Source organism: Habropoda laboriosa, unplaced genomic scaffold (genome assembly GCF_001263275.1).
Source record: "Habropoda laboriosa isolate 0110345459 unplaced genomic scaffold, ASM126327v1 scaffold816, whole genome shotgun sequence".
Taxonomy (NCBI): Eukaryota; Metazoa; Arthropoda; class Insecta; order Hymenoptera; family Apidae; genus Habropoda; species Habropoda laboriosa.
Genome location: NW_017101002.1, coordinates 868,519 through 880,276, shown reverse-complemented (window position 1 = coordinate 880,276; position 11,758 = coordinate 868,519). Strand labels below are relative to the sequence as shown.

The following is an 11,758-nucleotide window of genomic DNA, read 5'->3' as shown; positions in this document are numbered from 1 at the left end:
CGTCGGGAATTCTGCCGACCATCCGTAAACTTTCGACGGCGTCCGGAGTGTAGTTGAGCATCATCCGGGTTAACTTTTCATCCGGATCGAAGTAGAAGGAGCCGGTGCCGTTCAAATTAGGCGTGTTGACGAAACTACCGTTGATAACGCGTAGCCGATCGAACGAGAAGTAACTAACGTTCAACAACTTGACCGCCTGGTTGTACTCTCGTTGAAACAAGATCCCGATCTTGTCGAGAAGATCGAGCCGCGCGTTCAGTTTCCCGGTATCGTCGATCGTGTCGCCGCGCTTGTAGTTGCCGGAATTGAGCATCTCGTACAGCGTGTTCCGGACGGTGTGCACGTGGCCTCTAAGGTCCAAATTAAAATTGGTGCTCGGATGTCGTCCGGTTGCTTGATAGACGTACTTTCTGGAAATCGGTAGGTGGTTGGCCCTTAACGACACCGAGACCGCGAACAGCTTGTACCGTTCTTTGGAGTAGTCGGCCGTCAGGGTAAAATTGAAGAAATCTTTGGGATCGCGTTTCATCAGCTCGCCTTTCACGCCGACTTGTTTCTCGAAGCTGGGATGTCTGAGAAGGAAGATGGCACGTTGCTGCAAACCGTTCTTCGTACTGGCGTTCGAAGAGAGGTTGCTCCAGTTGAACAGCGCTCCAACGGTCCTGGGCTTTTTCGTTTCTCGATCCCAATCGAGCTTCACCTCGGACTTGAGCTCTTGGCTAGTGATCCAGTAGGAGCCGTCGAGGCTGAAATTTCTTCGAGGATAGGAGATGTTCAGTGTGAGAAACTGGTTGTCCACGTGTTCGGTCGTTTTGTTTAGAATGTTCACGCGGTACGATATCCAAACGTCCTCGGCCAAACTGAGCCAGCTGGTTTGGTCGAATTCGCCTGGCAACACTTGATAGTCGCTCTTCAGTTGTACCGTTCTGTTGGAGTGTATCGCCTTCAGATGAATATTCTGGCCGGTATGCGTTGTTCTGATTCTCGATTCACCGACCACGTTGAACGCGGTTCTGTTCTCCAGTTGATAGAGGTTGGCGTGCTTGAATTCGACGGTCGGATAGTTTGTTCCTTGGTTTCCCGCGCTGTACTCGTACTGATTCACGTAGAGGATACCGATCGGTTTCAACGCGTTCACGATCTCGATATCTATACGGTCCTTCTCGAACCCGGCCCTAGACTCGCTCTTCGATTTGTACACACCGCGGAGAACTTTCTGCCGGTTGTAGGTCAATTCCGAATAACCATTGGTCGTTTGTGCCCGTTTCTCGTAACCGTAGGTTAGATGACCGATGTGACGCGTGCTCAGAGGAAGTTCCGCGTGTAATACACCTTTTAAATCCGAGTCGAGTTTTTGGCTGCGATAGCTGTAGTCGGAATCGAGGACCGCGGTATCTTGCGGCCAAAACACCTTGGCGTATCTCTTGTTCCGTTGTCTGTGAACGGAATGTGTGTAAGTACGTGCAGATATATGTACAACCACCTAGTGGGTAGTATACTAGACGGAACCTAACAATAAGACGGGCTTACAGAGTGGTGAAGACGACGAACTGACATCCGAACTGGGATACGTTGTTGGACAGAGGTAAAACGGCGTTGACGGTTCCGTTCACGTTCGTCAGGCTCTCGTACGACACGTTCGCCGATGCTACGCGCGTGTTCGCTGGACAATAGACGTTCGCGTTTATCGCCCGTTTCTCCGGATCCAGCGAAGCGTCGTAATTGAACAGGAACACCAAGGTTTCCTGTTCTTGGAACTTTGGAGTAGAGAGCCCGTACTTGACTCCGATCTGCTTACCGTCGAAGCTCGTTTTCAACGTGTTGGAGACGAAGTGCAACGGCCCCCAAGAGGCACGAAGATGCGCGTCCAAGTTTTTCGGGCCCATGCGTATCTGTATGCGATCAGAGGAATTGGCGTTCGAATATATTCTAATAAAAGGAAGAGAGAAGATGGAAAGATACGAACCGAGCCATCGGAGGAGTAATCCGTTTCGACGTTCTTGGTGTAGTAATGGACCGCGTAACGGGTGTCTTTGATACCTCCGTTGCCGTGATACACAGCGACGAGACGATGATCGTCCTGATGGGGTGGCGGTAACCTCAGGGTGAATAGTCCGTCGATGTTCTCGTGGTTGGTAATACCGACGTTCGCGTCTCCCGCAAAGATCCACTTGTCGGGATCGAGGTTGAAAAAGAAGCCAAGGTTGACATTCTTGAACGCGCCGGCAGGATTTTTGAAGAAGAGCTTCGCATCGACGAGCTTGCCGCGATCGGGATCGGACGGCGGTGTTTGGCGTTGAACGAACACCCTTCCGTGGAAGTCCGTCTTGTCCAAGTTCCATTGTAGAATGCCGTGTTCGGCGTACCGGTCGTTGAATCGACCGTTGGCCCGAACGTCGCCGGTTTTGTTGCTCAGCAATATGCTCCCGGTGATGTTGACGTTCCGAATCTCCGCGAACGGTGTTTCCACGTGAACGTACAACGTTGCGTTCCCGTTCACCTGAACGCTCGTGAACGTGATCAGCCGAAACCGATCTTTCTCCCCGTTCAACTTGAAAAGGTCCGCGTTCGCTCTGACGTTCCAATTCAAAGAGTTGACAAAGTTCGCGTTTATCGTTCCGTTTGCATCGCGAGCCGCGAAGGTGACGTTTAAACCGTATTGTTCCCTCTCGATCCGTAGAAGCATGCTGTCGGTGTTGGTAGATCGGTTCGGTCGTATCGCGATCTCGAGGACGTGCAAGGGGCCGTAACTGCGCGTCAGCTGGACGTTACCGGAAACGGCGTATAGTTGGCTGGTCGCGTGGTTCCGTAGTTGACCGTTTAATTCGAAGGAGGAATTATCCCGGTTGGTTTTCTTCGTGTCGCCGTGGAACTCGAGATGCGGCATTTCTCTGTTCGAGGGCGTGTAAACTTCGGCTTGGATAGTGCCGTTGGTGTAATAATTGCCCAGGAATTTGTACCGTTGATCGAGGTGATGTCTCGCGTAGACGGTTAGATTGGCGATACCGTTGCTGTTCTCGATCCCGTTCAAGTAAGAGACGTCGATCTCGACGTTTCTCAACGGTTCTACCCAGGAGTCGAACGCGAGGGAAGCCTTACCGCGATCCTCCGTCAGGTACCAGTCCGATTGCACGGATAACCACTTGGACACGGGTTCGCTGATTTTGCCGCTTATCTTCACGTACCTCTCCTTCGAGGTGAAATCTCGTTTTACGGCGAAGGTGGATTTCGGAAGGGTTAGCAACGGTGCGTCGATCTCGATCACGAGAGCCGTGTCGACGAACGCCTCTTCCGTCTCGATCGATCCTAGTAGATCGATCGCGCAGTTGTAGTCTTGTAAAAGTTCTCTTGGACCTCGAGGGTAGTGTTCGTGTCGAGAAACTTGACGAACTCCAGCGGAGTTTTCACGTTGAATCGCAACATGTGCACGCGCGAACTCTCCGCGATTGTTTCGCTTTCGCGATAAACGTAATTCACGTCTATCCCCGTTTCGTATAATGTCGCATTTTCTTTCACGTTCACGGCTATCTGCATCGTGTATTCAGATTTATCGAGGTCTACGAGGAACACGTTGAAACAGGTGACCTCTTGGAGGAAGTGAAACGGGACGATTAGTTTGAGCTCGTTCCTCATGTTGAAAAGATCCACTATCCAGAAGGTGTCGTCCAACAGTATCTTCCCTTGGAAGTACTGCAGAGTACCGAACACTTTGTACCGCGTTCCCTCGACCTTCTCTACGTCTAATTCTCCCAGGATAGGCTCGAAGTAGGCGGGAAACACCTCGACCTCACCGTGCCAGTACAAGTTTTCCGGTTCTTCTTCCTCGTAATCCAGCGATAACTCTTCTCCTCCTCCTCCTCCTCCTCCTCCTCCTCCTCCTCCTCCTCCTTCCTCCTCCTCCTCCTTTTCCGCTCTAGCCGTTTCATCGCGACGATCGTCGTCTGGTTCGCCTGGATTACTCCAAGTTTTGATCGGTATGGTAACGGTAACGGGTGGAGGTCTCGGGCCGGCCTTACCTCTCACACCGATCTTAACTTCGGACAGTCTTACGGAGAATTCGGTATCGACGTCGAGATTGTGGTTGTCGGTGTGCGTTACGATCAATTTGGCGACGACTCCGCACTCCTCGAGACCGGTGACAGGCAAAAAGAGCAGGTAACTGTAATGGAAATCGGTGATGTTGCGATAGTGCCAGACACTCTGAAAACCAGCGAGCATATCGTTGTAGGCGACACGAAAATCGGCCTCCCGGTGCTTGAGTTTGGCGATCAAGAGCGACCTGCGAAGCAGTTCCAAAGGCGTTGCCAGCGACAGTCGCACGTTCAAGTCGTAATTGGCGGTGGCGAATTGGCAGAGCGCCTCGAAACCGATGGTACCGATGCCGGCGGCCGGCGTGACCACCTCCGCGACCACGTGCCTCTCCCTTTCCGACAAACCGAATCTTCCACGCACGAACGAGAACTTCTCCAGCGGAGTGGTCACGTTGAACTCTACCATCGATTCCTTCAAACGAAGAAGATCACCGGTCAACGTACCCGTATAGGTTCTCTTGTCCAAATCGAAATTAGCCGCCCCGAGAAATCTCCATTCCGGTAAAATCTGCAGCTGGCATTTCATGTCGCTCTTTCTGTAACGGGTGATCGGAGACTCGAGGTGCAAATTCCCGGTCAAATTGAACGTGTTCTCCGATCCTTTGTCCAGGAACCATATACTCCAAGCTTTGATCACCTTGTCCGGATTGTATTTGACGAGCAAATGGGTCTCCGCGATCTGTGGCGAATCCACCATTCTGTGCGTCAAGTTGAGAGTGGTCGATTCGATCGAATGCACTGAGCTGCTTATTCCGCAATTCACTTTCCATTCTTGGTCGTTGTCGTGCTGCTCCATGCTACCGTCCAATTCCGCGATTAAACGTTGCGAATCCTTCCAATGAGCACTGCCGCCTACCATTATCTTATTCCGTTTCTGCAGGTATCTGCGAATCAAACCGATTAATCAAATCAATCTGCCTATTCTTCCGGATGGAGAGAGAGATAGAGTGAGAGGGGGGGGGGGGATTTTCATTACTTCACGCTTAATCCAGTTTTCCTCCAGTTCTCGAACGGCGCGACCAGTCGAGTCTCCAGGCCGACCGACCTTATCCACGAGTCGTTCGCGTTATATTCCGTGGCGATGAACAGCCCTATCGCCTGCTCTGGATTCCACTCGAACGTTGCGTCCACATTGTAATTGTAGGGGCTGCGTGCAGTGATACGGCAGGAGGAAACGACGAAGCGACCCGGATAAGTTAAAGTGGCCACCGCGTTGGTCATCTTCTCGGTTACTCCCCCCTCGAGAGGACGAACCGTCGTCGTGGTCGTCGTGGTCTTTCTGTCCAGCGAGAAGGAGACCGCGAGCTTCAACGCGGGATCTCGGTTCGCGTCCCACTTTATCTCCGCAACGAATCCCTTACTGTTCACCTCGTTAACACCGGACGACAAAATGGTCAACGCCAAATGAACGTCCCTCCATTTGTCCAAATGTACCTCCATTCGAATTTCTCGTTCCGTATCGACGGCTGTCATCACCGAGTATACGTTACCTTTGTACCTTCCTTCCACGTACGACACGAAATTCGTCGGCGAGACTACCGTATGATTCAAGATAAACGCGTACCTGTTCTGCTCTAGCTGGTGCTGCACCACGAGTACGGCGAGGTTGATGTCGCTGTAATTTCGATACAACTTACAGTTGAGCAGAACGTCGTCGGCGAAACTCGGGGATTTCAGGATTAACTTCAAGCTGTGGCTAATCGCGGTCGCCTCGGATCTGTCCGCGTAAGTACCGCGCGCCGTCAAGTTATGCCCGCTGAACCAACTTCCCGAAAGATCCAGCTCGTATACTCGTCTCGTTCTCTCCGTGATTCGCACGTCGACCAACATCGAGTTGAAGTTTGGAACGGTGAAGTTGGCGTGAGCTTCCATGGCGAAGGTCAAACCGCGTGGCATTATCAGATTCACCGTTAAGCTGATATCTTTCGCTGGAGAACGAAACCATGAAGAAAAAGGAAGAAAGAGAGATTAGGGGAGAGAAAGAGAGATCAGGTACCAACCTGGAGCGTATCTTATCAACAAGCTCGTCTTCGATTCCGGTCCCATGGCGTAGTGATTGATTCCGACCTTGATGTCTAAATTTTGAATCGGTTTCGTTATGCCGATCATCGCGCTCACTTTCGTCTTCTGATCTTGAAAGTACATCCTCGAGTAAGAGACGACCAGTTGAGCGGTAAGCTTGTGACGATCGTCCATTAGATGCGGGCTCGAATTCACTTCCGCGTGCAACTCCAAGTGACCGAGCGCTTGCTGATACCACGCAACTATCACCGTGTTCAATTGAGGATAGGCGGTGGAACGTAACTTCAAGTCGGCTGTTTTGTGCGTGAATCTCTTTGACGTACGGTTCGAGAAGAACACCTCGAGCCGAAGGGTTTCCTTTTTCGGCATCTTTTGCAGCTGATACTCCAGTTGGAAATCACCGGCTAAGCTGGTCAGGTTTCTTCGAACGATATAACCCGCCAATTTGCTCCAGACCCTCTTCGTTCGAAAGGTCAGATCTATGTCGATCTGGGACCCGTTTCTTGCCTTGTTTTTCCAAGCGTTTTTTATCGTACCTTTTCAACAATCGTCAAGCAATTGGGTAAAGAAGCGAGATTAAAGAAGCGAAATAACGAATGGAGAATTGAGACAAACCTGAAAAAGCGACGATCCGTTCGTTGTTCACGATCAGATGCATCTGTGGGCTAAACGTGCAACCGTATTGAAACTTTTTGCTCGCGTAACCGAAACTAGCGTCCAGGTGTTTGGTGCCGTTTATATCGAAACCCACGTCCACGAACGTCTCGTTTTCCGTGCTCTTATAGGTGCCTGGAAAAGGAAAAAGGAGGAACAGTTCGTTTCCCCGTTGGTTTGACAAACGCGATGCCTACCTTCCGCCACTAGTGAATTTCCAGCAGATCGCAACAGAACGGTCACGTTCCGAGTCTTTACGTGGAAGGAAACTGTCGCGCTCAATTCTCTGTTGACCTGCGAGCCAGGAGTGTCGAACGCGAGCCTGAAAATATTTTCCTCCTGCAACGAAACAAGTGTTTCGAGTGAACACGCGTGAAACGAATTACATCAGACGATAAAGATACCTTGGTTTTCGACCATTTGTACTCCAGCAGATAGTTTTTAGCCGTAGGGTCAGCTTTGTTGAGGGAAATCTTGAAAAGGGCCGGCCCGCTCAGAAGGAAGTAAGGCGCGCTCGAATCTTTCGTTACGTTCGACAGTTGATAATCGACGCACAATTTTAGCCCTACCAGTCTATCGAGAGCGGTCCAAGTGCAGCTTGTGTTGCTAATCACGTTTGCCGGAATCGATCCCGTTGATTTTTCCGCCGAAATGGCGCCACCGGCGATTAAGACGCCAAGCGGTTTCTCCTCGATATCGGCACCGTTTCTTTTCGTCAAAAGTATATCCGTGCCGATCGAGAACACGTCCATTTTTTTATTCGGTAAACCTAAGCTCAGCCTGACGGAGCGTAGCCCTTGTACATCCAAATGAATTCGAACCGCGCCGGAAGAGTACACGTTCGTTCGCAACTTCGTTCCTGCGGTCTTGTAAAACGCGTCCACGGTCATGCTGCCGACCACGTCGACGCTCATGCTGTTGACAGGCATAGACGTGAGTAGGCAGGTGTGTGAGAAGAGGAAAAGAAGAGGCTAAGAACGTAGTGGTACCTAGGCGCGACGTTGCCGACCAATTCGATCTCTCCTTTGGAGATTGCTTTGGTGTCGAGTAACCCTGACATCTTGAAATCGCAAGCCGCGGAGCCAGCAAAATCCAAACGCACCGGCAAACCCGATGTCATCGGCACCACGTAAGTGGAATCCAAGAACATTATCGCGTTTTCGTAGTGAATTTCTTTCCCAGAAGTGATTCGCTTGAAGTTCTCCCATGGATCCAAACGCGTCAAAGCTTCTCTGATTTCGCGGTCGCCGTTCAACATCGAATATTTCAAATCGTTGCCGAACACCTGCCGGTGTAACGAATAAGAAAGGAACGGCAAGAAAGGTAAGAAAAGTAAACGGAAGAAGTAACTCTTACCCTGTAACTCAAACTGATTTTCGGCTGGTCGAAATTATTCTCAATAACGTTCGGCAGCCGTTTCACGCGTTTCCAATAGTTTTCCCCCTCCTGTTGTTCGTCAGCGGCCGCTGCTCTGAAACTCCTGAGCAATCGTTTAAAGAAACCAGACACCTTCTCGTTATCATACGGAAACGATCCGTCCGGTCCGAAGAACTTCTCCGCGTAATATTCGAGGCCCTCGAGCCTCGTGGTTACTTCGAAAAAGTTCACGGACTCGCCGAAAAGGTCCAAGGTAAGATTGAACGTCGCGGATCTAGGTATGTAGGACTTTGGTGAAAATATCAGATTCCCTTGATAGTTGCCACCGAAATTGTACTCCTCCGAGAAAAATGATCCGTCGTAATTCCGCGAGAACTTCCTTCTGTCGCTGTTGAACTTCTCGTCGAGATCCCGATCGGTCAAAAGACTTTGAATCTCCACTCTGGTAGGCGAAGCGGACTTGTACAAGTTGGTCAAGTGACTCCAAACGAACGTTCCGACTGTGAAGAACGTTACGGAAAGTAGGAGGTGAGTAGTTTCGGAAAGTAGAAGAAGGTGAGTAGATTCTCGAGAAATACCTTGGTTCACTTCCTCCAGTTTTAACGTGTGCTTGATCGTCTTGATGACGTTGTAGTCGGGGCAACGCATCACTTGTAAATAGGAGCCGATGCGTATTTCCGTTTCGAGGGTAAAGTTCCGATAATAGTTGAGAAAGTAGAGATCCCGGGTTTTCTCGCAAGACGGCATTCTACGATGAGCTTCGATACTCGCCACGCGTATCTCCATCGGCAAAAATCCTCCCGCGTCGTCTACGCATTCCTTCAATCGTTCCAACAAACTCTCCGTCTCCAGGCCCATATTCCCGATCGCTTTCAACGCTTCCAAGCTCTGAGAATGGACAGGCTGCGTTAACCATGGCACAAATAATAGCATAATTATATTTATCATAATGATTAATACGCGGAAACGTGTACCTGTTTGATCGTGGAAAGGGAGTGCGCACGGGGCGCGCACCCTTTTTCCAGTTTCTCTTCGAGATACGAGAGAAATCGTGCCACCTCTTCGACCTTACCGCACTCTGTCCCTTCGTAGGTTGAACAGAAAGCGTAAATGCTCGCGGAATAACTCAAAACGAATTGGCTTTCTGGAGCCTGAGCATCTAGAAACTCGGGGAGAGGAGAAAGAACTCTGATCGTCTCTCGATTTGGTCTAGGAATTAACGCGAATGCGGTTACCCATTTGTCGATAGTCGACCGGTCCACCTGTCCTTGTATTATCAGATCTTTCATTACGCTCACAGCCGCGTTACTGCCCATGAACGGCAGCGCGTCGACGATGTGCTCCCTGCGGTGAAAACAGAGACCCCGCTCGGAAATATGAAACGCGAATATAAAACGCGAATAGAATAAACCTACTCACTTGCCACTTTTACATATACCGTTCGCTCTGACCAGCAACTGGTATAACGACGGATAATTGAGAAACCGGGCAGACTGAACGAACGCCGTGAACGTCTCGGAGAGCCCTTGTTGCATCTCGTCCGCGCTCATCCCAAGCCTGCACATCGTCTTCAACAGATCCCTCGCGTTTCTCAGCTCCCCGGTTCTCGGGGTTTTCGAATAATCGTAAAGCAAACTCGTCCTTTTCCCAATTCTTCTATCCTCCTCCTCCTCCTCCTCCTCCTCCTCCTCCAGCACCTCGCCGCTCTCCGTTTCCGCCGCGTATTCGCGATCCTCCTTCAACTCTCCGGTCAATCGAAGTGTAGTCGTCGATTCGGTTCTCGCGCCCGTATTGCCGCTCGAGAGAGGCTGCAACCGGTGCAGTTCCTTGCAAACGATCGTCTCGTATATGTTACGATCGATGGTTAGCTCGCATTCGCTTCGAGACTCGACGAGGGGATGCCGAGAGCCGCGTGGACTTTTGTAACGGCTCGAACGGATCACGGAGAAATGCTTGGACCCTTGGCTGCAATCTGACAAACGTTTCTCCTTCCTCACGATCAAGCTGGTGCGTTTCGCCTCGTGCAGACGATAGGTCGTCTCGCAAACGCCGTTCACGTCCACCTCGTTCACGCGACGATCCACGTCGAATCTGTGCATGGTGTTTTGCATCGTCGATAGTAACCCTCTCTTCAAGTTCAACGCCCAGACCGGATCTCGCTTGTCCGGGCACAACTCGTCTATCCGACCGTCGTCGAACGCGAACCTCAACGCGAAACGTTCGAGGTTCGCCTTGAACTCCGCCCCGGCACGGTCAGGAAATTCCGGATTGTATTTCCGAGGATCGTGGCTCAGGCTGGCGTTCTTCAATTTCAGGGTACCCTCGCAAGGGCTGCTGAACTGAAGGATCGCATCTGCGTCCAGCCGTAACGTCGACTCGTTCCCAGGATAGCCCAGGTTCGTGCTCACGTCCACCGAGTATCTGTACCGGTACGACACATTTTCTTCGTACTTGAATTTCCTGCTCGCTCTAACTGTGAACACATCGTCGATCGAATTACGGTCAATTTCGCTTCTCGCTACCATCCGGTACCATCCTAAACTCTTTTCTCCTTACCTTTGCATCTCGTTCGGCCGCACAACGTACGATCCTTCGCCAGCTCTGCAACCAGATTTTAACGATCGAGTTTAACAAGCCAAGTTTCACAATTTTAGAAATACATTGTATGTACGTTTGTTACGATTTGCCAATAACGATAACGAGACCGATATCCGCGCGCCTATATTCGATGCGACTTCTCGGAAAGAAAAGTTGAACAACATGCGCGACAGATAGCCGACCGAAGAAAAAAATTTCACACGATATCGACAAATACGTAAACGTGTGTATTATACATGTTGCAAGAGAATTACCCGATTGTGCAACGGCGATCGCGAGGCAAATCGTGGCGAGAAAAATCGCCACGCGGCACCATGATCCTCGTCGATCCGAACTCATGTTGTTGTTCGTTGCGGTAACACAATTAGCTCTGGTTACACGTTCTTCCCTCTTCGATGCGCTCCTCTCATCGCCTCGCATTCGTCGCCGGCCAGACTTTCTTTCCCCGCACTTTTTCCGATCTTACCCACGTTCCAACGTTGTAATAAGACGCGCGCGCGCGCGCACCTCGACAGGAGATCCTGACTGATCGAGCGGAAAGACTGAACTGAGGAATTGGGGTGCGAAAGAGGCCGCGGCGGCCCCTGTGCTTGGTGTGCGCTGCTTGATGGGAAGCACGGCTACGCGACAGATCGGTTAAGTAAGTACTTCCTGTCACGACCGAACTCGCCGACCGAATGGACTACGCACGATATCGAAACAGCTACGCGCTATTCTCTTTACGCCAGAGGGGAGAGGATCGGTACCAAAGGTCTTCTTACTTTTCGTGTTTGCACGAGGTTACGGGTCATAACTAGATAAGATAAGCACGAAAACCATTTTTACCGGACATCTAACATTCTTACGTTGCGTTTGAAAAATATCGCTTTCCAACTCTAATCGAACCTTCCCTTCCCTTCGTCCGTTAAAATATCATTTCGTTCTTTCTTTTCCGTTTCTCAACTTATTTTCCGACTATTATATTCTATGTCAAGTTAAGTTAAGTTAAGTTAAATCGGTCCCTATCCAGTCCCTAT

The 11,758-nt window shown here is 50.6% G+C and overlaps 1 protein-coding gene across 1 annotated transcript in view; it reads right to left on the bottom strand.

Moving 5' to 3' along the window:
• Positions 1-11,401, bottom strand: part of LOC108577836 — a 16,382-nt gene extending 4,981 nt beyond the window's left edge. The window contains 16 exon segments of the mRNA XM_017941046.1: positions 2-1,436; positions 1,531-1,892; positions 1,967-3,330; positions 3,333-4,975; positions 5,068-6,019; positions 6,092-6,649; positions 6,729-6,902; positions 6,965-7,106; positions 7,172-7,682; positions 7,757-8,052; positions 8,124-8,644; positions 8,723-9,032; positions 9,119-9,488; positions 9,564-10,617; positions 10,701-10,745; positions 10,997-11,401. Coding sequence (XP_017796535.1) covers positions 2-1,436; positions 1,531-1,892; positions 1,967-3,330; positions 3,333-4,975; positions 5,068-6,019; positions 6,092-6,649; positions 6,729-6,902; positions 6,965-7,106; positions 7,172-7,682; positions 7,757-8,052; positions 8,124-8,644; positions 8,723-9,032; positions 9,119-9,488; positions 9,564-10,617; positions 10,701-10,745; positions 10,997-11,162 — 9,903 coding nt within the window. The 5' untranslated portion in view covers positions 11,163-11,401.
• Between the last annotated feature and the right edge of the window lie 357 nt (positions 11,402-11,758).